This window comes from Pipistrellus hanaki, assembly GCF_964339955.1.
Source record: "Pipistrellus hanaki genome assembly, chromosome: 3".
NCBI classification, from domain to species: Eukaryota; Metazoa; Chordata; class Mammalia; order Chiroptera; family Vespertilionidae; genus Pipistrellus; species Pipistrellus hanaki.
This window is the reverse complement of record NC_140505.1, coordinates 34,695,702-34,723,226: the sequence shown is the minus strand read 5'-3', so window position 1 is coordinate 34,723,226 and position 27,525 is coordinate 34,695,702. Positions and strand designations below refer to the sequence as shown.

At 37.4% G+C, this 27,525-nt stretch overlaps 1 protein-coding gene across 6 annotated transcripts in view; it reads right to left on the bottom strand.

The window, feature by feature from the left end:
• Positions 1-27,525, bottom strand: part of NALCN (sodium leak channel, non-selective) — a 269,461-nt gene that overhangs the window by 205,023 nt on the left and 36,913 nt on the right. For all 6 annotated transcript variants that reach the window (XM_084880254.1, XM_084880257.1, XM_084880255.1 and 3 more), the window contains exon 7: positions 15,931-16,085. In XM_084880254.1, the coding sequence (XP_084736380.1) occupies positions 15,931-16,085 (155 nt within the window). The remainder of the gene's footprint in view (positions 1-15,930; positions 16,086-27,525) is intronic.

Sequence of the window (27,525 nt, the reverse complement as noted above, 5' to 3'; positions counted from 1 at the left end):
AGCAGGAGCTAACACCCTGGTGTTGCTTGCATGTTAGGCGAGGTGACTTTTCAGGTGAGGGCATCTCTCTCTTGTGATGCTTGGCATAATGAAGGCACTGACCAAATGCTAAGTTATTTTCCCTTACTAACATGGTTAATGGTCACTGCATAGCACAGCCACTCATACATCCTCTTGAATCTTGGCCCCCCACACAAGACAGCCCGCTGCTGCCCATTGACTCCTGGCTGTCTGCATTCAGACTTTCCTCCTGGCTCCCACAGGGCCCTCCTTACCCCTCTACAAAGGCCTCAGCCATATGTGTTTTCCCCCACCAGCTGTTCCTTTCTTTTGCTCATCTGCAAGGCCACCATAGATGTTGTCTGGTGGCTGATGTTGTTTTTTGCCTTCGCAGACTAATCAGAGGCAGCTGAAGTTAACGAACCCCTCCAGGTGTCCCCTCTTGGGTTACACTGTGGCACGGTCAGGGCATACGATGGTAAGAATATTTAAGAGATACCATACATTATTTTGACTCAATTTCTGTTCATCTTGATCCCATTTTACAGAGGTTTATAAAATTCAGTTCCCACAACCAACAGAAATGCACAAGACATTCCTTTTTAAATGAAGAGGAGAAAATCATTTTGTTTTAGCAACTTGCGTAAGACTTGAGATTTTAATCAAACTCTGCTGATGCCTACATGATCTTTTCGTATTAATTTTCATAGTTTAGTTTGTATTTTTTATGTACATGTTTTATTTTATTTTTAAATTCAATGGAAAATACTGTTTGGCAATTTATTTCTTGAAATCTAGCATTATGCTTAAACTTGAAAAAAAAAACACAATAAAACACAAAACAAAAACAATGTAAGTACATAACTAGAGTTCTGAAGCCTGAAACAAGTCAACCCTTAATAAGGAAATCAACTTATAAGCAATAATGAACTCTTAAAAAAATGAAAACATAATGACATCTATCTCTGGTTCTCTATTAGCACTTTCATAGTGCCATCCAGAGCTAAACAGAGCTTAACATATAGTGGGTTCTCAAGAAATATTTGCTTAGTGCATAAATGAGTCAGTGAAGGAAGACTAGAAGACTACCTACAATCCTCACTTGAATCATTGTACAGAGAAGGTGACTGTCATCTCAGGTCTTCCAAAGCCTTGCTGATTTCAAAAGTCCCAGTAAGGGCAACATAATCATGAACAAATTACATCACCCAGATTACCTCTGCCTTTGGAAGTGCTGGTTACATAATCTTTTAATTTTGGAGAAGTACTGAATGTAGTAGAGAAGAGCAGTTTAGAGTATAAATTTTTAGTTGGCTTGACTTGAATCTGAATCCCTGATGTGTCCTATGCCATGTGGAGCTATAGAAATCTGTAGTGTCAGAAAGCAGCTATGGACCATAGATAGACAAATGGGCTTGGAGGTGCAATAAAACTATTTACTAAACTAGGCAGTAGCAGGCTTGGGCCCACTGGCCCTGGTTTGCTGATTCCTGCTCTAGTCAGTTATATTGTAATAACGCAACTTCAGCATTGCTTTAACTCACTAGGAACCTTGCCAGGACAAAGCATCTCAGCTTAGAAATGGTTCTTCTGGTCCATCTCAAAGCAGAAATCAGGAAAATATTTTTTAACATTTTATTCCCGATGAAAGTGTACATGGATGAGAGAATGACCAATGAATGTAGCATAGCACAGTATACTAGTACATTGTTCATTTATGTTGTATGACCATAAGTGTTTGTCAAGACTAAAATGAGGTAGGCATATGCGATGGAAAGTACAGAGATTGAAATGAATTTGGTATCTGTTTCTCCAGCTTTCTAACTGTGCAACAACCTTATCTATAATTCCTTCATCATTTACTTGCTAATTATGTATCCAACAAAACATCATGATCATAGTTACATTGTATTGAGGACTCATTAGGCATGGAGTGAGAATAATCTAATTTAATCTTCTTACTGTCATTTAAGATATGTACAATTTTTATCCTGATTTTACAGGCACAGAGAGGTAAGTAACATGTCCTGTGTCACTCACTAGTGAGATACAGGTTGCATTCTGAACCAAGTCCTTCTGTTATCCAGACTTGTGCACTCACAGAGTATTCACTGCTATAGTTCTAGCCTAGAGACCCGGAGAACACAATCATCACAAAGACCTGCCCCTGCCCCCAGGAGCTGCCTCCCTTCCCTGCATATCAGCATCTGCATGGTTAGATGGAGTTAATGACATGCCACACCTGGGGTGGATGTGACAACAAGAACACATTTCTTACATAAAATAGCTGGTCCCCCAGGAATCCTTACTCAAAAGTCTCCTTCAGTGTAACCTCAATTAATGTCAAGGTTTGTAATCAGCACTAGTTTTCAATAAAATAATATATTTCCGTGTGCAAATATAGATCCTTTTTTTTTTAATTGGACACACAAAGAATTGTCTAAGAACACATATTGGCTTTATGTTTAGGTAATTCCTAATTAGGGCTTTTATTTATTTATTTATTTTGCCTTATTTGCCAAAGCACTTATATAAAGAATGAAAACTTCTGAATATTTGCTGAAATTAATATTAAGAAGATTGAGAACCTAAAGTCTTAATTCAGCAGAATTGTTCTCTGTGCTCAATAACTGTCATTGCTCATTTGCAGTCCACTCTCTCTCTCCATCTGTTTGTCTTTACACAAGTAACTGCTTATCAGTCCGCACAGAGGCTGGTATAATAACATAACAGCAAAAAGTAATAAAAATAATAATCCTGAAACAGAATCTTTGTAAAAATAAAAATTTCTATAAATATGTACTTACCAAATGTTAAGATTGATGCTGAACATGCAGAAGTATATTTTTAATATAAAATGATAATTATGTCTCAAAGAAAGAAAAACTGCACTCATGAAAATTCTAAAGATATATTTAAAAATATAAGGCTTTGTAGGTCAATTTGCTGGATTATGGTTACTTAGAGACTTCCTTCCTTTATCCTTTCCACCCCATGTCCAACGGACAATAAAAAACATAAATAAAAGAGAATAAGTTTTGAAATTTTTAAATTAGCCCAATGCTGCCAGGCTAGCTCAGTGATCGAGTCAACTTATGAACCAGGAGGTCATGGTTTGATTCCAGTCAGGGCATGTGCCTAGGTTGTAAGCTACATCCTCAGTAGGGGGGCATGCAGAAGGCAGCGGATCAATGATTCTCTCTCATCATTCATGTTTTTATTTCCCTCTCTAAAATCAATAAGAATGTATTTTTAAAAATTAGCCCAAAGCTGAGTGACATAATCAGTGGCTAGAGAGTATGAGAGAACATAGAATAAGAGCTGTGAGCAGAAGCTGAAGTCAAGATGGTTCCCAAACACATTCAGAGTCCATAGAAACTGTAAGGGCTGGGGGCTGGGCATCTGCTGCCTAGGAACAGGGAAGAGTTGGGTGCACCCTACAGAGGGCAGGAGACAGACACTGAGCTCAGGCGTGTCCACAAAGTGAGGAGTTTCACAAAGGCTGCTCTGCAATGTCAACGGAGGCTGGAGGAACTCTGCCCTCCAACCCACCAAAACAAAAAGTTGCCTGACTTCTGTCCAATCATGAGGGGCAGAAGGGTCTCCTAAGAGAAATAAGAATTCCAGATCGGAGCCAACCGAAGTGTAAAGTCCAAATATACACTGTCCCCTACAGTGCATAGAGTTCCAGGATCTCTCCTCCCCAAGCAACAAAGTTAAAATGAGGATTAATCCAGAGCAGATGATATCCCTGGAACCCTGGTCAACACAAATCCAGGAGATGGAGGAAAGAATAAAAGGTTGCACAAATCTCTGCTTAGTATTCCAGGAAACAGAGAAGAGAGAGAATGGAGAAGAGAGCTGATATAAAAAAATAATATCTAAAAATCTTCCACAGTCCAGTGTCTGTTCAGGTGGATGCCCTCTTCTTTATCACAACCCTGTATGGCTGTGAGACACCCGTTTGCAAGGGCCAGAGAGCTTTCTCCTGCGAGGAGGAGGCCCCACACCTCCTCAGCACAGTGTGGCTCCAAAGGGTTCCGGTCAAAGAACAAGCAGCCCTGGAGAGGTAGGTATCGGCCTTCCTCTGGCCTCCTGGGCCTTCAGGGAAGAGCTTTCGGGCTTTCCTAAATGACATTATTCCTTTTTGCTCCAAATGACTAAGTGGTGAAATTAATTTAATCTCATGCAGTCTCCAGGGAATTCTGTTCCACCGCCTGCCACTGCCAGCAGGAAAAGTTCTCTTGACTGTCAATACAAGACTTTGGAGCTAGTTCATTGACATTTGTTTTGGGTAATGTGGAAATCACTTAGTTCCAAATGAACAGTGTATTTAAAGGCTAGAGTTGTATTTGCATTTTATTTAAAATTTCAATCATAAGTTTGAAGGATGATTTTTAAAGTCAATATGTCTAATATAAAAGTATCCTAGCTGAGACTGGTTTGGCTAAGTGGATAGAGCATCGGCCTGCAAACTGGAAGGTACCGGGTTCCATTCCGGTCAAGGGCATGTACCTTGGCTGTGGGCACATCCCTGGTAGGGGGTGTGCAGGAGGCAGCTGGTTGATGTTTCTCTCTCATGGACGTTTCTAGCTCTCTATCCTTCTCCCTTCCTCTGTAAAAAAATCAATAAACTATATATTTTTTAAAAAAGTATCCTAAACATGGTCAACCAGCCTTCAATTGTATAATTAGCTGAGAGTCAGAAAAGACATCCCAGGAAGTACCAGGAGCTTGGTTTCTGCTCAGGTACTTAGGATCTAAGGAACTCATTGGGAAGACAAGGACAAAACACATACACACTCACATACACACAGACACACACAGGCATACACAGCCACACACCCACTTGGCAGTGGGAAACCAATAGAGTGGAGCGTTAACTTTCATGCACAAATCAGTGTCTCAATTCAGACACAAGGGAGACCTATGCTGCTGGTGCAGCGCAGGAAGCTACTTGAAAGTAGGCCCCAGAAGTTAAGTCATCTATTGATAAGATGATTAGGAGGGAGGCATTCCAGGAAGAATAGGATGAAAGAATTCAAGGAGAAGAGAATGAACTACTGGTGTTTACCAGCCTTTTACTTCAATATTCATGCATATAGAAAAAGAAAAGCTTATACTTTTTAAAAGTCACACAATAAGGACAGCACTGTAAGTTCTTACTATCTTTTTGAGAAAAATAAAGCATCGGTTATCTATTTTGTTAAAAATGAGGATACCCTTTGACCCAGAAATTGTTCTAAGGAAATCTATTTTAAAGATTCCTCACTGGGCATGTGCGCATATGTGTGTGAGTGTGTGTGTGTGTGTGTGTGTGTGTGTGTGTGTGTGTGTGTGTTACTTAGTGAATACACAGTATTATTTATTGTAGTAAAACATAGAAAAATCACTTAAATGTATATTTATAGGGAAACAGTCAAAATATTTTATTAAATATCATGAAACTGATAAAGATGAAAGAAGGAAAGGAGAGAGGAAGAGAAGGAATTATATATGGCAGAATTTATTACTTTCATTAAATCTCTTATGTCATTTGAAGTATTATTTTCATAATTTACAAATATTTAAAATGCAACTACTAACGTGCTAATTTCTTGGAAACACTAGATATTTTCAGTGAGTGTTGTCTTTCATGTATAATATAAAAAAAACTAATAACTTCATGCCCTCAGAAATCCATTTTTAAATTCCTTCTTTTATTGTTGATAAAAAATCTCTCTAGTGGCTGCCTTTTCTAAGCTATTCAACAAGAACTGTGAACAATCACTACTAGGGAGTAGTTATTCTTTTTAAAAATCACGCCTGCAATTTCTATCTTTAAACCCTCTTTCTTCTTAATATTCTGAATATCTGCAATGTAATTTTATTTTAAATAAGTCTGTGACCCTGTTTGAGAATCTAATTAAACCCTAAGACATAGTTCCTTTAGAAATTTTCAGTGACACACATTTGCACGCAACCTATGGCCATTTACTGAGGCCTGGACGCAAAGATAAGACTCCTACATGTGGCTCTCACAATTACTCTTCTCATTGACGTTTCATGATCTTGTCCTTTATTTAACAAAAAAAAATGTCAGGCTTTCCTTGTCCCATGAGAAAGCAATTCCTTCAAAAAGCAAGGACAGAATTATCACAGATTAAAGTAAGCACTTTTGGTTGAAGTCTACTGCCCCATTTCTCTCTTCCATATGTGTTTCCATAAAAATCAATAAGTAATTCCAGTAACAAGGCTAAACATAGAGATTAATTCAGGGAAAACAACCCTTTGGTGCTTTTCACAAAGTACTATAAATCTCAGTTACATATTTTACAAATTAGTCTTTACTGTGGCTTTTTTTTAATAACAACAATAAAAATGTACATTCTGCAGTAAATCATAGTTACAGATAGATAATTTTCTATTCATCGGTAAACTTTTCATCTGAAATTATATATATATGATATTTGGCTTAATGTCATTTAAATTTGATGCATAAATGTTTAGCAGCATCATCAACAAAGTTCAATTTTCATTCTCTTATAATCTGAATAAAAGTAATTTTCTTTTATCACATTTTATGTCCATATTTAATATCAGATGTAATAAGAGACAAATTATAAAAATAATAGAATGCAGTAGAAAAAAAACATAGGGAAGAATTATAAAGAAAGGCAAAGGCTATATTAAAAAGGAAATATTAGACTGTGTAGATGGATTCACTTTCAATCCTATTTCAGCAAAATATGGGTGTAATTTCAAGCACAAAATACTACCAGGGATGAAAATAACCAATGCTGTTATTTCTCATCAATGTTTAATAAAACTGATTGATGACTCACACAGAGAGCTGAGTCTCTAGCTTGTAGTCAATATGACCAAAAGTCAAATGAGGAAAATACCACACAAGTAAATAGCTGAAATACATCTCTTCTTGGAAGGAAATACCAGTCTCAAATTGTAATACCCATAATAGCCTCCAGAAGTGACTTAGATATACTAAATGAGAATCTGGAAAACTATAGTCTACTCTACTCTAATTGTTTCACTTTCTTGAAAGGCCCAATTAATTTATAATTGCGAGAAAAAAACTACAAAGTTTTGCATCCAAAAATCTACATTTAACTTCAGTGATGCTAATGATCTGTAATTTATCTACCTAATATTTCCATATAAGGAAATATTTATTTTTTTATAAAGATAACTGATAAGGTAAATACTCTTTATGCCCTATCTCTAATAAAAAATTCATTAATGCCCTAGATGGTGTGGCTCAGTGGAGAGAGTGTTAGCCTGCAGACCAAAGGGTCCTGGATTTGATTCCAGTTAAGGGAACATACCTGGTTTGCAGGCTCCTCTCAGCCTGGGCCCTGATCAGGGCTCATGTAGGAGGCAACCAATAGCTGTCTCTCACATCAATGTTTCTCTCTGTCTTTCTCTCTCTCTCCCACTTTCCCTAAAAATCTATGGAAAAATATCCTCAGGCAAGGAATAACAACAACAAAAATTCATCAATATGTACTTTCAATATCACCTTAAATAAAAAGGAAAGAGAAAGTAAATTCAAACACAGAGGAGAAACTAATGCATATAGCTATAAATTACATATAGTAAACACATGTATCATCATGGGATTTTTGTTGTTGTTGTTATTGTTACTCCTCACTTGAGGATTTTTCCCCCCATTGATTTTTTAGAGAAAGTGGAAAGTAGGTGAGAGATTGAGAGAGAGAGAGAGAGAGAGAGAGAGAGAGAGAGAGAGAGAGAGAGAGGGAGAGGGAGAGAGAGAGAGAGAGAGAAACATCAATGTGACAGAGATTCATCAACTGATTTGTCTCCTGCAGGCACCCAAATTGGGCCCAGGATCAAACCTACAACTGAGATACTTATCCTTGAGTAGAAATGAGCAACAGACCCTTCAGTCCAAGGGCTGATGCTTTAACCATTGAAGCAACTTGTTAGGATTAATCATGGGATTTTTAATTTAATTCAAATAAGTGTGAACCTGACTACAATACACCAAATAACATTCTCTCACACATCTCTCATCTATTTGTCTACTATCTCATTTTGTATCAAAAGCATATTTATCATTTTTGCTGCTATCGCCTCTAATTCTTGGGCAAATATCCACAGCTCCATAACTTAATTTGTAAAACTGCATTGCTTCACTCTCCCATCCTCTCTCTCTAAAATCAATTTTTAAAAACCATACCCTCGGATGAGGATTAAAAAAACACACACACATGACTGCATTGCTTCCCAGGTGATTTTTAAAATTGAGATTCTTACATACACCTAACATAGAAAGTGTGCCAATTTTCTTGTGAAGGCCCTGAGAGGCTCTCAGTTTACAGGGGACATCACTCTTGTTTTGTCCTAGAGACTTTGGGACGGAAGGAGAAGGCATGCCATCTGGTAGATTACTATGTTGGGGGATATGTCTCCTCTTCATCCTAATGAGACTCTCTAATGGACCAGCTGTCCTGACAAGCCATAAGCAATGGTGGTGACTTGTAGCCAACTGACTTCATAGGGTAGAATTTGTAGCTGAGGACACGAGCTTTGACCTCAGTCCACAGGCAGCAAGCCTTAATTTCAACTGTGGCCAGTGTGTAGCTTTGGGCAAACGAACTCTTCTTCCTCTCATTTCCCTCACTTATCAATTGGGGACAATGGCACCTTATGGCTTTATTTTGAGGATGAAAAACACAATGGATGAAAAGCCTTTTGCCTGGTGCCAGATACATAATGAGCAATCGAAAAATGGCAGCCGTAGTTCTCATAAGTAATGATAGTAATTACAATAATAAAGACGGTCTATTGAACAATTTGTCAGCATAAGAACATAGTGTTTGTTATTTCTTAGCTTTATCTTTGATTATCGAATATAAAGAATGGGGAAAGAGCACACACTATGTACAGTCCATGTTGCAATAAAAGCATGTATAATTTAAATGTCTAAATTATCCGTGTTTCCCCGAAAATAAGACATCCTCCGAAAATAAGACCTAACACATGGAAAGATAAAACATCCCCTGAAAATAAAACCTAGTGCAACTTTGGGAGAAAAAATTAATAAAAGACACTGTCTTATTTTCGGGGAAACAAGGTAGTTATTTTCAGAATGTCCTATTTATAGGTTGGTGTTGCTTATGTGCTTCCTTTATCTGACATAAGTTGTTTCAATCAGGTTTAGTTTATTATAGATTTTTTTTTTAATTGCGCCTTTGAGTCAGAAGACTTGTAACAAAAAATTGTGCCTGATATCTATTTAGTTACTAAATTACTTTTCAGGGTGAATTTCATCATTAAATGCCATTTATTGAGTTGTTCTATCAAAATGGAACATGTTTTGATTTACTTGACTGTTCAATGAATGGCATGCTCAAATCACCATCTGAGTAGTTTTTCACTCACATCCTGTACCCAATTTCTTACCTTCTTTTAAAATATCATGACAAGTAAATTGCTAGTTTTATTGACCTTTGCTGTGATTTCCTTTCCTCATGTGATAGAGTTGTTAATGCTTTTTTTTTTCTCCTAACTAGCGTATCTCATTTGCTGCCTTCTCCATCATCATCTTAATATGGGTGAGTGATACTAAACTTCTTCTAGAAAGTTAAGAATACAACTAAGCTTTGAAAGGTACTTTTTCTTTTTTTCCTTAATTATAACACTGATCTGAAATGTAAAAAGGTTTGGGGAGACAGTAAATTATCCGATTCTGTGAATCCTATCTGGGGTTCTGTTTCTTCATCTTTAAAACTGTCTAGTAAACCACATGACTTCATTATCTTTCCAAGTCAAAATTCCTTTAATTTTATATTCAGGGCTATTACAGAATTTTTAAATGTCTCCTATTTTATACCTCAGATTGTATGTCCTACAGGTTGATAAGCATGTGGAAGGGAGCGGCTGAGAGTGGATTAAGAATTCAGAAAATGAAAGTAGGATAAGTTGATATAATTTTTTTGGGTTTCTATATAGTGTCATTTTTTTGGGGTGTCATCTGTTCTCAAACCTTTTCACTTTGTGCTTACCACCTATCTCCCCACACACTCACTTCAATAATGGAATCTGAATGTCTGCTAAACAGATTTTGTGATCTTCAAATATGTCCTTTTGATAATGTCCTTTTGTCTTTCAAATATGTCCTTTTGACCCTCGATGGGGTCTAGTACATACAGAATGTGTGATGTCCTAAGTGCACAGGCTAACATCTTAGAGGGATGTGTTAGTTGAGGGTCTCTAAGAATGAGCTTTGGAAGAGGTACCCTGAGATAAAAAATGGAAAGGTCTGTAAATGGAAGAGAGATAAAGAAGCATCCAGTAATTCAGTCACCACTAGACACAGGGATTTGGGGGAGGAAAGGAAATGAATCCTGGAGACTGGGCAGGATGCAGCAAGGCTGTTCAGTGCTTTGGAAGAAGTACTGTTGAAAGGCTGCTAAGGATAGGGAGCAGCCCAAATGCAGGAGAGGAGGCACCAAGTCAAATGTATAGGGATGGATATAATTAAATGTGTGAGGCTTAGTGAGACCATACGAATTCAATGGCACAGGCTAAATATGAATACCATTCCAAAGACTCTAAAGATATTCTAAAGAGGCAGATAAAACACAAAGGGGTAGTTTTGAGAGTGGCAGGAGAGACAAAATTGATGAATGAAAACCAAACACCATCAAATACTGGACCTCTAGAATTCTATACATTAGTTAGAATGAAATAAAAATTGGGGTGTTAGTTAATAGGGACATAATATGAGATTAAGAACACATTGTCCCCATCCTTCTCTTCTTCTCCCTTGCTGTAAAATCTTGAACAATCTGAGTAGCAAACTATTGCAAATAAAACAGAAAGAGAATATCAGACACCAGGATGTTAATCCGGAAGCATCTATGTCCTGCCCTCCAGTATTAAAGTTATAATTTTTTCCTGAAATAACATAAAGATGCTTTCATATTTTGCTACTGTGGACTAAATTATAACTCACTGTGTGTTTGCTCTGCGGTAGACACTATTATAAGTGCAGCTTCTCAGTTACTCCTCACATTAGCCCTACAGCGGAAGTCTATAACTTACCTATTTCACAGATCAGGAAAATGAGGCATGTAGGAAGGAGTAATTACTTTCCCAAGGTCACCACACTAGTGACTACAACTGTGGTTGAAACCCTCGGAGCCATTATTTTGAGTTCTGAATTTTTTCTAAAGTAATTTTTGTCTTTGTAATATATTCTCATGGCAAATGTATAAATACCTCCTTATATGATCCATGTAATATATATTTTCATGCTTGTTTTTACTGCTAACTATAAATGATAAGGACAGCAACATCATTATATTCCCTTCCCTCTTTGTCTCCTCTTTTTTTACACAATCATAATTTTTAATATTTATATATATTCCCTAAATCCTACGGTTGTATCAGTAAATAGATATTAGAGACTAGTCTCATGACCAGTCGTTCCTGATTAGATGAATGACTTCAATATTTCATATAAAATAAAGTCTGAGTTCTTGACTCTCAAAAATAAGAAGAGTTCAAGACATCACTAGTATTTCCCTAAGACTTTGTAAACATTGTGTCATTATACCCCAGAGAGTGATGTTTCTCCGACGGCCTCCCATAAAAATGACTGGATCATTTCCCCCCTGAATGCTTAGTGGATACTTTTTTTTTAGCTTTGAATTCCAGCATCTTTACTAAGATATACCTCAGTGTTGATTATTCTATGTTCATTTACAAGTTGTACCCTTTTAATCCATATACTCAGGCCTTCTTCTTCTACAGTTTTATTTTTTAAGTTATTTATCTGGAATATTTTTTTTTCAGTTTTAAATGCACCTAAAGGTACATTTTTATAGACATGATGCTGATTCTTTTTTTTTTTATTATTATTACTCACCTTGACTTCAATTTTATGGGACCCACTATTTGTCACTGTATCATGTAGAGGAGGAGTGAGGTGGTATGATGGGATAGAAATGAAGCTTTTTAGGTGGGTACGTGTGTGTATCAGTGTTTCTTCGATCCAGTGGTTCACAACATTGCATGCACATCAGAATTACGAATCATTTGGAAAACTTTTTAAAGCCATCTCTGCCTGGGATCCCTCTAAAATTTCGATGTATTGGGCCTGGGAATAATGGTCCTAAAGTATAGCCATGCTAAGGTACAGCCAGATTTTCAAACCTTAAGCTGGGTCTTTCCTTTGTCCTGGCCAACACGGATCAGCAGCCCTGGGCCTCTCACAATGGAATGTCTACCCCCTACTTCACTACAAACTCCTTGCATAAACAAGGGTCACTACTCTGTGGTGCCACATGGAGACCCAGAAAGCTCCCACAGTCAGCTACACACTGATTGCCCCGACTCCAACAGAGGGCTGCCCTGCTCTGCTCCGGTGGGATCATTTGTTATTTCAGAATGTCAGCATTCTGCTGTCTGTCTGAGATCCTCTGAAACCAGAATCCTTCCAGGAAGTTTTTCATTAGTCATCTGGACCTCTGATTGATTTATGGTTATAGTTTGTGTGTGTGTGTGTGTGTGTGTGTGTGTGTGTGTGTGTGTGTTTTCAGAGTCCTTAAATATATAAGTTGTATTTCGGTTTCTCAGTCTCTTTGATGTTTGGGTGATTTTAGAGATGCAAAGGTGTCTTTACTCTGTAATCTTACAATAGGGGCTCTTTATAAATTTTTTCTACTTAATGACTCTAGCTTTTAAGATATTTTTAAAATTGAGTTTCCAACATCAGTATTAAATTTCAATCAGACATAAAGGAACTTATAAATGAAATTATATAATTAAGTTGAAATTCAATGTATTACATGGTAATTTGATTAATAAAGAAAAGGAATGTGCTCTTTTTTAATTAATCACCATTACTTACACATAAAGTACCTCGACCAAATTTATGTGCACAATTAGGCACCTAATTATGGTTTAAAATAAACTGCATGCAGAAAGAGATGGTCACATGTATCTAATAAAATAATTTCTTCATTTTGGGGGAAACACTATATTTTCCCCCATAAGAGCTTTGAAAATCTCCCAAAATACTACAGCCTGTGAATCTAGATAGACACAGAATAACAAGAAGTAGTTATCAATTTCAATCTAAACTTTAGAGACTATTTTAAAATATTTTTGATGATAGTACAAAGTCAACATTTCATTATCTAACCATTAGTCATACAGTGATATCAAATTCAATCATCATTTGAGAAAAAGAAGCAAACAAATCAAATTAGGCTTTCATAGAAAGGGAAGTTATGAGGAATAGACAAAAAATGGACAAAGTCAGAGAAAAGAAAGCAACTTAATTCTCTAGTATGGCTTCATATCCTAACACAAACATGACTGGTTATCAGCCAATTAAAAAAGGACATGTACTTTGTTCAGTCCACTAGTAAATATTTGTAGAGGGCTTCCTACGAGCCAGGCATTGCCCTAGACCCTGGAGACATGAAGATGAAACTGTGTGCTTCCTGTTTTCAAGGAGCCTAAGTCTTTGCAAGAGAAATGTACAAATAAACAGAATTACCGCAAGATTATTGCCTAGCAATCCCCTCCTAGAATTGGGCTGCTTAAGCCAATGTACTTTATAAGGAGACTTTCTCTCTTAAAGAGGGATTATAGCCTGCGTTAGTGGAAGCCAGCATAAGTTACAGTGAAGAACGATAAACCAACTGAAATATAATGCAGCATTTTGGGTTTAGGCTGCATTTAAAATGGTCAGGGTGTGATTTGATTTTAAAGGATTGGATGATTCTTGTGCCAAGGCAGCCTAAAGCCTGAATGCCAGCCACTTTCCATACAAGAGATGGGTGCATTTAGTTGGCCCCTGCAAGAAGGAGCTGCAGGCTCTGACCAGGAGTCATGTCCCAGCTGTTAGGACTCCTGAAGCTTGTTCCACACAGTTTGCCAAATCGATATATCTAATGTTCCAGCCACACCTGTGATCGCCTGCTCATCCCTGACAGGCATAAATGTCATCCATCAAAGGCCTCTGCACTTTTGAGACAGGAGGTATAAGACTGGTTCTAAAGCCAATAAGTTTAAGAGCCTAAGGCAAATTGAAATGCTACTAGTAGTTTCTAAATTTGTGTGAAATAGGAAGCCGTATCATTGGCCAAAAGAGTTGTCTAACTACAGTGCTGGAAATCCATTATGAGGACATATTACAATATAAGAATGAAAATTTAGGGATGTTATTTACAAATTTCACTTACAAAAAATGCAACCACCAACAACGATTTGTGTTTCGCTGCCCAAGTTCAGTATTATATTCTGTCCACAGGCGTCATGTAGTCTTGTGGTTTGATTCATATATCAGAAAAGCACTCCTTCATCAATGCAAGACCTGCATCTACTCTTTCTCACATTTCAATATTCATCCCTGAATTCACTAAGCCACCCTGCGAACCACCATTCAGGAGTTGCTCTGCCTGAAGGCAGTGGATTTACCAGCCACCACTTTTTTTGATGTGTGATGGTCGATTGGCTGGGTTTGTAGTAGTTGCCATCCAGAATATGACTATGAGTAAAAAATCCCCCATCGTCCAGCAGGCCCACTGAGATGTGGAACCACATCAAAAGTCAGGGAATTCATTCGGCTTCCAGAAGAGCACAGCCACCACACTGTTATTGAAAGGTTTTTCTTTTAGGCCCTGGGTAACAGTGTCTAGAATTCCCTTAAATGTACCTACACCTTGAAACTTAAATTTTTTTTTGTTTTTACTTATTATTTTATTGTTTGATTTCATAGTTATTTTCAAATAATTCTGATAATAATCCTGTTATGGACTACATGTTTGTGCCTCCCCACCAAACTACACGTGGAAGCCCTAACCCCGGATGTGATTTATTAGGAGGTGAGGTCTTTTGGAGGTGATTTTGTTTAGATGAGGTCATAAGGGTTTGCTTCTCATGATGGGATTAGTACCCTTATAAGAAGAGACTGGAGAGCTTTCTCTCTCTCTCTCTCTGGCTCGCGCGCTCTCTCTCTCTCTCTCTCTCTCTCTCTCTCTCTCTCTCTCTCTCCCCCACTTCCACCCCATTGATGTAAAAACACAGCAAAAAGCCACCAGCAAGCTAGGGAGGGGAGGATGCCTCACCAGAACCCTACCATGCTGACACTCTGATCTCAGAGTTCCAGCTTCCAGACTGGAAAGAAATAAATTTATGTTTACACCATCCAGTCAATGGTATTTTGTTGTGGCAGCCTGAACTCACTAAGACATAGTCTCAAAGCATAAAATAATGCTTTAGAGTTCTATGGATTTTTTTTCTTCAAAAAGCAATACAAGCAATTTGCATGGAATTGTAATAAATGCAATGATATCAACTAAATGGCAGTGACTAAGTTCTTTAATTACTGTGTGTAAATGATAAATTTAAGGACTTAATAGGACAAGCCACAAATAAATCTATGCATTTAAGCACATGGTATTCATCATATATCCTTTATATGGTTGATGCATATTCATTAAATATTTGATTAGCTGTCTTGTGTTCTAGGATTACTTTTCAGCTCTCATAGATTCATGGATGCTTATTATTCCAATTATTTAAGACTTACCTTGACCACTTGAGTAGAGTTAAAATGTGAAAGAAAACCATGTCTTGTTTATTTTTGAGGCAATAACCCCTAAACCTTGCTCAACAAAGAAATACTCTTAAATGCTATAATTAAAAATCAAACTAGTCTAAAATGAGAGCTACTTAAATCTCTATAGACATTGCTGTCTATACTTAAATACAGATTGTATGTTATAGATTGTAAGGTAGAATATAACTCAGTCATATCATTAAAATTTGCAGTTGTGTTTCTTAAATACTAGAGCTGGTCTTAATATGAAATATCAATTATACAACTATTATCTCCATTTCATAACAGTATAAAATAGAAACTGAAAAATGTGTTTTACCAGTAAGACAGACCTATCTCATTAAAGCCACTGTAGCCCAGCTCTTGCCTGCTAAGTCCCAGATCTTCGAGGTCCATGCATTTAAATCCTGGTGGGCACTGGTAGCCTTCTTCTAGCTCTGGTGAGCAGTGTGTATCTGGGATAGCTAAACTATTCCAGGTCACATTTCTGTGAATAACACATGAAAGGGTTAGACAATTCCACCAATGGTAAATGATGATTAAAATAATAATGTAATCACTCTTTATTAATAACCACTGTATATAAACACAGATTTAAGATTCATAAATGGAATTCATCACATTAATGGCATATTAAACATTCTCAAAGGATACCTGATTCATTCCCACAATAGGTCTTTATAAGAATATTATTACCATTAATTTTTTTTGTTTTTAAAATTCAAGACCCAAATGAGCAAAGGAAGAACTTTTCCTATAGATTTTCATGAAATATTAGCTTGTCTGGGGATTCCTTGTTAATCTTTACCCTACTGTGGGCATAAACTACTTCTCTACTTCTAAGCAATATTAGATGACAGACATTTGCCATATGGCACAGATACTACAAGTCTCATATATGGCACTTGTCCTTCTGCTGGGTTGGCAGATGTGCAATTTGGAAAGGAGACCAGACAAATAATATCAGATTGAAGGTATCATTTGGAAAGAGAGAGATAATGCGGTGATTTAGTAATAGCTCTAGGAATATTAAGGTTTTTATAAGGTGGATGGTGATAATAACCTTTTTTAATCTTTCTGGAGGACAAGCAGATTATGTTGATGTAGAAGGATTTCTTGGCTTTCTTGGTGGTGGGTGCAGGTAATCACAGGAATAATGATTGTGGAATCGAATTCTGAGCTGACCTTAAAAATGGGTCCTAAATGGCTGCTATCTAAGGCAATTCACATGGACTACGTACAGGCCAAAGTTTAGGCTAGATGATTTCACAAGCCTTCCAAACTCCTGACTTTATTCTAAATTATTTCCATTAGACACATCAATGTTTCTAGGCATTTCTTAAATAGGGACTTTAGGATTGTCTCAGTTCTCTCACTTTATGGTCAAATTGAAGCAGACTTGTTGGATCATATTTCTGTTCTTTAGTATCTCCTTATATTCAATTGGCTGCTGGAAGAGGCTTTCCTTAGAGTCTGACTCATAACTTTGTGTAATCTCTTAGCTGCTTGAGGCCATCACACATACACATATTCAGTGTCACACACACACACACACACACACACACACACACACACACACACACGATGCCTGGTGATACCTTCCCCCGTTTTGTTTCTTTTGTTTCAGTCATAAACAAAGCTCTCAAAGCCTCACCCACCTCTCGGATACTCCTATGCTCATTCCTTCAGGATTCTTTTAGCTGCAAGAGAGGAGACATGCCTACACATCTCTGGGAAAAGGTGTTGAAATAACTGTTCCCTCTGCATGCAAGCCCCAAGGGAAATGCTCTGATTATGGAAATTAGAACTTCATTTTGTCACAAAGATATGACTTCAGGAAGACATATCACTTATTTCTCTTCATTTCACACTTCTATACCTAGGCCAAATGATCCATTTTCACTGAGGTTGAATATGACTCTCTGTTTCAACTAACTGAGCCACATTGGCCAGGGCTGTAAGGGTATTTTAGTGAGTTACTGTAATAAGCTTATGCATAACTCTCAGAATATTGCTAAGAGTAAGTTAATAATTCAATAATTGTTAACTATCATGATTATGATTTCATTAATTTATAAATATTAGAGTATGTTTTCCTTTTATACTCCATTTTTCCTTCATATGAAGGCCAATTCTCATTTTAAGCACAGCTCTCTCCAGCACAGATATTATTTTGAAATCTTTGGGTTCCAGAGGCAGCAGATGTGAAACACATTATTTTTGCCAACATCAAGCTATTAGCAAATTCTTCTTAGAGACACATTTACTAGATGATAAATTGCTGTGGAACACATGTATTTAAAAACCACATAATAAACCCTTTCAAAAATAGAAATGAACATAAAAGGTTTCAGAATAAATATTACTTAACTTACATTTTCTCAGTTCACAAGAAATCTTCCAGGTTTTATTTTTATTTATTGATTTTTAATGATTCCCTTGTTCATTTTTCCTCAGATATTCATAATAGAACAAGAAGCTCTCTGGAATTAGAGGGGTAGAATTTTGGCTTCAACCAGCCAAATCCTAATATAGACAATGATTCTCCCAGTCAAAATAAATAACCATTTATACTCAAGTGGTTTTCAAGAGCTGCATTTCTTACTCATAGTCAGATTTCTTGAAGAAGAAAAAACACAAAAAAACTATCTACTTGTAACCTCCCTAATTTCATTTTCAGCCCATTTTTGTGATCTCTATCCCACTGGAATTGCTCTTATTTATTTCCACATGCTACATCCAATTAGAAAATTTTTAGTTTTTATCTTCTGTGACCTCTCAATAGTGTTTCGCATAGTTGTTTTGGTAGTAAATCAAACAATGACCCTCTAAATGTCCAAGTTCTAATCTCCTGTGAATATTTTAAATTACATGACAAAAAGAGATTAAGGTAACAGATGTGAGCAAAGCTAAAAATCTCGAACTTGGGTGATTACTGTGGATTATCTATGTGGGTCCAACCTGATCACAAGTCCTTAAAAATCAAAAACCTTTTCTAGTTGTGGTTAGGGAGACATGTGGCTATGAAAGGAAGGCTCAGAGTGCTTCAGAGATGCTGGCTTTTAGAAGCTAGTTTCATCCATAATTCTCAGATCACTCTCCTTTTTTATCTTTTCCTCCCATAATGGAACTTTAAATACTGAATTTTCTCTGACCGTGGTCCTTGGTCTTCCTCTTTTCCCTCTTTTCCATGGTGTGCTCTCCCTATGCAATCAGATCCACTTTCATAGTTTCAATTCGCTCTTGTCCTAGGTGCCAGTGTAGTCTCAGAGCTGCACATCTAACTGCCTATTAGATCACTCCAGGTGGCCCCAGCATAAGTACTAATCACTCCAACTCCGTAGTGAACTCTGACTCTTTCATCAACATTTCCTCTCATTGAGTTGCACCATCATCTAAGGTTGAGCAAGTTTGAAATGTAGAATTACCTGTAATACCTACATCTCCACAAACCCTCATGATTAGTCATTATGTTCCTCTAAATATCTCCCAAAATATATTTTGTGTTAATTCAACTCTGGTCATCCTGCATCCACTCAGCTTTTCCAGTCCACTTTCCACAAAGCATATAGAGAGACTTTTCACCATCACTATCTTACATTAAGTCTGTCAGTGGCAAATATTTAATATGATTGACAAGACATTGAAGATATGGCTCCTCCCTCCCCCCAAGTGTCCTAGTGCCCAACCATATAGGCCTCCCAGCTCTTGGTGTGCTCCTTCTATTTCAAGGCCTTTTCCTCTGATGGGAAATCTCTCCTCTCATCTTAACCTGGTTAATCCACATATTAACCTTCAGGCCCAGCCTGAACATCACTTTTTCAGCCTGAATGTCATTCCAAATCTTTATAATTGGGTTCGGGTTTCCTGCTTTAAATCTCAAAGCAACCACACTTTTATTTGGCACACGTGTCATTCATGTTTATGTGCTCATTTATTCATTGGATGTGGGTTCCAATTCTATAAAGTCTCTGACACATAGTTTGTGATGGTTCAATTTATGTGTGAACTTAATTAGACTGTGGTGCCCGGCTGTTTGGGCAAACACCAATCTTGAGGCTGCTGTGAAGGTATGTTTGAGATGTGATTAATATTTAAACCAGTAGGCTGTGAGCAAAGCAGATTACCCTTCATAATGTGGGTAGTCTCATCCTATTAGTTGAAGGCATCAAGGGGAAAAAGACTGAAGTCATCCACAGAGGAAGGAATTCTACCTTCAGGCTGCCTCTGGATTCAGGACTGCAGTTGACACCTGATGCATTTCGAGCTTGCTAGCCTGCTCTGAAGAGTTTGATCTTGCTATCTTCACAATCTCATGAGCAAATTCCTTAAAATAAATCCCTTTCACTCTATATATACACCCTATTTATTCTGTTTCTCTAAAGGACCCTGACTAATACATAGTAAATGGTTAATAATTATTTTTTGAGCAAATAAATAAGTGTCCTTCTTTTCATCAGTATTTAAATCTATGGTGACTTAATCATTAATTAATTAATTAATTTATAAAGTAAGCACAGGAGAAAACTCTTCAACAATTGGATCCTGGCATTTTTACACATTTTTTTCTTGTTATAACTAAAAATAGGCATATTTTTTCAAATTTTAAAAAAAATTCTGGCTTTAGTAGTTCCCATGCTTCAAAACAAGTACTGGAATCCATCAGAGCAGTTAATTGTTTTTCAAAGGCTTTAATTATCTGTCCAACATATATATATATATATGATTTTTTTCCTTAACCAATTATCTATTTACAAATAACATATGTAGAAGTTTGATATACAAGAAAATATACTCTCCCCTTGTTGCTGAAACTGTTTAATAACAGCTCCAAACAAATTCTCAGTACTTCAGAGTTTTATGATTTTAAGTTATTATTCCTGAGAGCAGAGAGCATTGACCAATATGTTGGGACACAAGGAGTATCATGTCACTTCAGTGACTAACCAACTTAATTACCTTGGGCAACTCACTTCAACCATTTGAGCAGCCTTAAAAAAAAACATTCCCTGAATGACCTCATATAATAACACATTCAAATAAAAGAAAAGGTAAATGATTAGAGTGAAACCATGTGCCCCATTGTGTTCTGTCCTCATCTGTCCATAAGACTCACCGATGCCAAATGCAATAGCTCAAGACGTTATGCTCAAATTTTTCTTTATCCCTGACATCATCTTTCTCTACTGATATCAAACTAATATACTGCAATGAGTTTAGTGTTGACCTTTGTAATTACTCTCACTCATGAGCCCACTGAGTCCTCCATTCTAAGGGTGGAGATTTTAGGGGAGGTCCCAAGGAAAGATCTTAATAGAATATTCAGTAGCTTTCCAGGAAGTGTCCATTCAGGGTTGTAGACGCCACTGATGGATTGGCCAGCACCAATGCATGGGGTCATTATTCCATGCAGCTGGTTCTGATGTCAGTTTTGGCTTATTGCTTATCTGGGCCTGGAGCTGAAATACAACTGAGGCCGAGATGTTATCTCTAGAGAGGAAAAGTCAGGGGGTCCACCTGTGATATGCTATGCGAGGAAAAGTCACTCGGGGGGCAAAGTCCCACCTACATTTGATTTTCCATTGCTAGGCACCTGGGGCTTCTCATCCTGGTGACCTTCGATACCCAGCTCGTAGTCCTTGCTCTACTCTTGTCTGTCTACCTATCACAATAACTACACTTATTACCATTCAGCCCTTTTCAGAACTTTCTTTTTCATTTTCTTAGTGGCATAACTTTATTTCATTTGTCCGGTCACTCATTCAAAATAATTATTTTTGACAAGTCTATTCTATGCCACACAGCATGCTAGGAATAGAGATGACTGAGGTATTTCCAGCTCACAGACTTTATTGCCTAATGTGAGAAAGAGCATAGAAAAATAATGCCCATAGTAGAGCATGAGGAATGCTTTAAAATAGATCTCTATGCTCATAGCAACATTACATGTGATACTAGTGATGAGTGGTGAGTGATACTGGGAAAACCTTCCTGTATGGATGATACTTGGAGTAACTATTAAAGGATTAGCAGACAATAGAAAACAGCGTCTGGGAAGTGGAAATGTCAAAGCCTATTTGCACAGGACACAGAGAAAGAAAAGGTAGGAAGAGGAAAAGAACAACAATTTTACTCTTTCATTAGTGGGTGTAACTGTTCATAGCTTTCTCTCCAGCGTCGCAAATAAACAGCAATTACCATAAAATAATAAAATTTTAACTACACACTCAGAGATTTGGATATTGGGGAAAAGAAAAGGGCACACACACAATCTTCACATCTGGGAGAATAGTGAATATGGCCTTTGATACCTTTGGTCAGAGCTTGTCTCACTGTGAGTGGTGGCATGAATTGTGCCTCTTATTGCACAGGCTGGCTGTGACCTTGCTCTGGCTGTTACCCACCTTTCAGGTTTACTCCAAGAATCAGCTGGCTTTGTTTTGGACTCTTCTTTCAGGACTAATTAAAAACTCTTAGGATGTTGCCTGGCTAATTCTATAGCTGGGTGCTTTCAGAAACTAATCCCACCCTGGAATTTGCAGACATGAAATTATTTATTGATTTTTGAAAACTTTTAATTACTCTGCCTAGACTTTTAGAGGGACTTAAAAGATAAGATAAATAGTCTGAGGCAGAAAATAATATTGACATCACACCTCTTTTTATAAACAAGTAAATCTGGCCCATTTTCTAAGAAATTAAAAAATAAATTTCTTCTTACTGTTAAATAGAGAATATTTTTATTATGATTTTCCCCCCTCATCCTTTCCCAAATGGCCAGATTGTCAAAGCTGTAAAGAACTGAATTCATCATGAACCAAAATTTGAATGACAATACACTATTTTATTTTTTTATAAAAAATTTACAGTCTTTTCACTTGGTTATATCTGTATAGTTTTTTAAAATTATATATTTTCCCCAAGTTTACTTTTTTAACTATATCACCACTACTTTGCCAACATGGATAAAGGACAGCCCACATGACAGAAGCCAGGAGACTGGCATCGGAGGCAGGATGAGACAAAGAATATATTTTAAAGTATTATTTTAGAAAAGTAAACTATTGGGACACAGAGGAAACAACACTGATCAGCTCCAAATTGAAAATGTGAAACCTGCTTTGAGGTTTTATACAAATCTACTACCCTTGACATTTCAAATCTAGGCCAAGAGCTTCTCAAGCAATAACTCTCCTCTTTTTGCTTTGGGAACTAGAAGATCCAGGGCTAGGAGTTATCTGTAAGAATGAGTTGGCATGATGGAAAATAGCCATCAGAATATGAGGCCAAGCAGATTGGACTTTAGTTGGTGATTTCACCAAGTAATGAATGTGTAGCAAGGAGCTATTTCCTCCCTTCTTTCATGAGGATCAGCATACCCAATGTATAAGATCACTTTATGAATTAGCAACTATGAATCTAAAGTGCCTCCTACATATTAAGAGCTCAAAATACATTTGTGCTTTTCAGAGGTGGTTTGGTTGAGTGTGTGGCTGAAGAGCAGCAATTTTTCCCACCTCAACAGGCTCCCATCCTTTTGGGAGGTCAAATGAAGCCGTGGACTCCACAATGGTAAGAACGTGTAGCTACATAAAAGTGAAGGCCAGACAATCATATACCTTACAACGTGATCCCCCCATATGTCTAGTACCCACCAGGCACCATACATAGGTATTACAAAATTATTGATTCTATTCCCATGCTTTACTTTACATCCCCAGGACTATTTTGTAACTATTAATTTGTACTTCTTAATTCCTTCTCCTTTTTTTACCCCCTCACTCCATTCCTCCCTCTCTCAACCATCAGTCAGTTTTCTGTATCTATGAGTCTGTTTCAATTTTGTTTATTTATGCTGTACACCTGAAACTAATACAATATAATTGTGCATGTAAAGTGTAGTTGAAAAATAAAATAAGTAAAAGGCGGGGGGGGGGGAAAAAAAGTGAAGGCCAGAGAAGAATTTAGAGCTCCAAATCTCCTATCCCCAGAAGTCCTCAGCCAGGAAGTGCACTTACCCACAATCACTAGACCTAAAAATCTGTGAGTCACTGAATGAATAGAACTGAGATGATTGCTCTGCAGTCCCCAGAACACACAAACAACCTGCTTCTCTGCGAGAATAACAAGAGACTCTAATTACCTCTGGTGCTCCTTAGACATCCCCAGGTAAGTAGACTTAAGGGAAGAGGACGCTCCAGCGGCTGGCTGAATGCTTAGCATTTCTTTGAAAACTCATGATTTATCTCTTTTTTTTAAAAAAAAAAATCGTTATTGTTGAAAGTATTGCAGATGTATCCCTTTCCCTCATTGCCTCCTTCCACCTGGCTCCTGCCCCACCCCAGGCCTTCACCAAACTATTGTCTGAGTCCATAGGTAGTGTGTGTGTGTGTGTGTGTGTGTGTGTGTGTGTGTGTGTGTGTGTATATTTGGTTAATCTCTTCCTGCCCTCTCTGCCTCACCACCCCCCCCTTCCCTCTAAGATTCATCAGTCTGTTCCACGTTTCTATGCTCAAGGTTTATCTTTTAAAAAGCCATGCAAGCTGAAACCGGTTTGGCTCAGTGGATAGAGCATCGGCCTGCGAACTCAAGGGTCCTGGGTTCGATTCTGGTCAAGGGCATGTACTCTGGTTGTGGGCACTTCTCCGTTGGGGGGTGCGCAGGAAGCAGCTGATCAATGTTTCTCTCTCATTGATGTTTCTGGCTCCCTATCCCTCTCCCTTCCTCTCTGTAAAAAATCAATAAAATATATATTTTTTAAAAGCCATGCAAATTTTGTGTTCTACGCTATAACACATCTTGGAGAAGTTTAGTGTAAAACTAAGGTTTTAAATCACTGCTTACTAAACAAGTCAGGTTCTGACTAACTCAGCCGCATAAATACAAACCCACAGACAGAGCTTGGTGACTGCATATTTACCAAGTTCCCCAGGAGATTTTTTCTATCAAAGAGATCTTATTCTAAAAATGAATTCAAAAATGTGCTGGTAGTGCTGCTACAGTCATTGAATGTCACTGTGGCTTCAATGAAGGGGAGGAGGAGGGGAGCAGGGAGCTGGCTGGTCCTATTGAACCTGAGATATCAAAACAATGTTACATATGATTTCTACAGGAACAACTATAGTAAACACCACTGGGAGGGGCTGAATTGGCAGGGCTCCTCATTCACATAGTACATTCAGAAATTTCAATACATCATTTCAGAACTCAGCCCTAATATAAGCAACCTGGACAACTTACTCATATGGCCCATTTAGAACTTCTTTCCTAAGCATGGGCCCCTTGTAACCAACATTTTATTCAAATACTTTGGATATAAATGTGCTGAAGATCATTTTGTATATTTTGGCCAATTACAATTGAATATTTATAAGTCTAGAAATTGGTGTCATAGAGAAATGGACTTAAATTGTGCTTCTACCTCTGTTTCAGCATAAACATCTAATTTAACCTTATTGAGCTTCAATTACCTTGGCTGTAAAATATGAATGTAAAAAGGAAACATGTCTTATTAGGCTTTTATGAGTATTAAATAAGAAAATAGCCTACATCAATTGTTCAATAAAGATTATTAAACACTTGTAATAAATAAGAAACTTATGATCTTATATTTTTCTTTGGGGGGGTAAGTAAATATAAGATCAAAAGAAGTGTTAGCCGAAACTGGTTTGGCTCAATGGATAGAGCGTTGGTCTGTGGACTGAAAGGTCCCAGGTTCGATTCTGGTCGAGGGCATGTACATTGGTTGTGGGCTCATCCCTGGTGGGGGATGTGCAGGAGGCAGCTGGTCGATGTTTCTCTCTCATCTATGTTTCTGGTTCTCTATCTCTCTCCCTTCCTCTCTGTGAAAAATCAATAAAATACATATTTTTTTTAAAGATATTTCTTTAAAAAAAAAAAAAGAAGTATTATTTTGTACTTGATCAAAAATATCACTTTTAGAATCTTTTTCAAACTGTAGTGCTTTTTTTTTTATTATACTGAAGACTAGCAAATGTTTTTACTATTTCAGTGGAAGTCAAACTGGTATTAATTTTTATGTGGGAATTAGGATTATTCTGAAATATTTTCTTACGTTTGTTGTTTTTTAAATATCACAATGAAAGGCTGATTTAATTGGTGATTCAAGTGCCCCACATATTTGAGATGGGTATACACAACAATTTTAAAAAAGATATGGAGTAATACAATATGTTACATGTCACTATTTCACAGAATGAGAGACTATCACATGTACATAGGGATAGAAGAAATAAAAATAGACAATGTGGGGCATAGAATATTAAATTTAATTAATGGACATTATCAAGAAAGAATTTTGTAGGATACGTAAAATTGTAAGTGCCTCAAATTCATGCAAAGGTCTGTGAAATCTTGATTTATATTTAAACTTCCTTTGAAAGATGGTCAAAGATCCTGCCCCCATGTTGACACAAGATGGCCATCACAAGATGGCCAGCACGGGAGAGCAGTTGGGAGGTACCAGGCCTGCAAGGGAGGGCAGTTGAGAGGGACCAGGACTACAAGGGAGGGCAGTTGGAGGCAATTAACCCTGCAGGGGAGGGCAGTTAGGGGGTGACCAGGCCGGCAGAGGAGGGAAATTGGGGGCAAACAGGCTGGCAGGGGAGCAGTTAGACATCAATCAGGCTGTCATGGGAGTAGTTAGGGGGTGATCAGGCTGGCAGGCAGAAGCAGTTAGGGGCAATCAGGAAGGCAGGCAGGTGAGCAGTGGGGAGCCAGCAGTCCTGGATTGTGAGAGGGATGTCTGACTGTAGTTTAACATCCCTTGAGGTATCCAAGATTGGAGAGAGTACAGGCTGGGCTGAGGAACAACCCCTTACCCTGTGCACAAATTTCGTGCACCGGGCCTCTAGTACTATATATACTCTTACATAATAAAGGTTTACATACCTTAAAGCTTTTCTCATCTCATTCTTGGGAATAAGATTTTATTATTAGATATTCAGCCATGAATAGGAATAATAATAAGGTGAAGTGAATCTTCATCTTTTCTGTTTCACTACCAGCTCATTTTTTTCACTTTCCTCTTTAAGGGAGACGTCTGCCAGCACATTTGGTATTTTGCACACCTGTTTCTGCCACAGGACATTGCTCTTTGCAACTTTTTTTTAGCTTATGAACAGCTTTACTTGTTCCATAATTTCCATGGGTCGCCACTCATTATTGGAGAAGACTCTAAAGTTTTACTAATAATGCTTTTGAGGACATAGCTATGATTCCCCTCTGTCTGCTTCAAAAGAAATCAGCTCCATTTAAAAGCACATGCATGTGTATTGTACTGTGTCTTTATTAATCTTGTTTGCCTCACAGATTAAGCATAATCAATTTCAGAAGTGAGCTGGGGAATCCACGACACATAGGTTTCTGAACAGTCACCTCTATGGCTGAAAACTTTCCCAATGTTTGGGTATAATGCATGCGAATCAATTAAGCAGAAATTGGAACAATTATTAAAGGACAGAAATGAAGAGAAATGAGGTCATGACACCACAGGCAAAACTGATTGCTGGACACAAAACCATTATACTGCAGCTTAACATCTAGCTCAGAGACATTATGAGAAATTCCTTACCAAGAAGCAACAAAAGAAAAAAAAAGAAAAATTTTGGGAATATTTTAACTGGAATTTTAAGCATTTCATTTTTATTCTGAACATGTTTTGAGTGTTTTAAAAACAGATAAATTGATGTCTGGGCTAGAAATGATAGTAAAATGCTATCAACAGTTTTTCTGCTTATGAGTGGAACTTCAAAACTCAGTTATTACTAAACTGAAAATTAAAAGAAAAATGGCATAATGACCGCTCCTTGAAATAAGCCATCACACTTATGAAAATTTTTTAATGAACAACACTATTACCATGTGGCTAGTTATTCATTTTATCCACAACTAATAAACTAAGAATC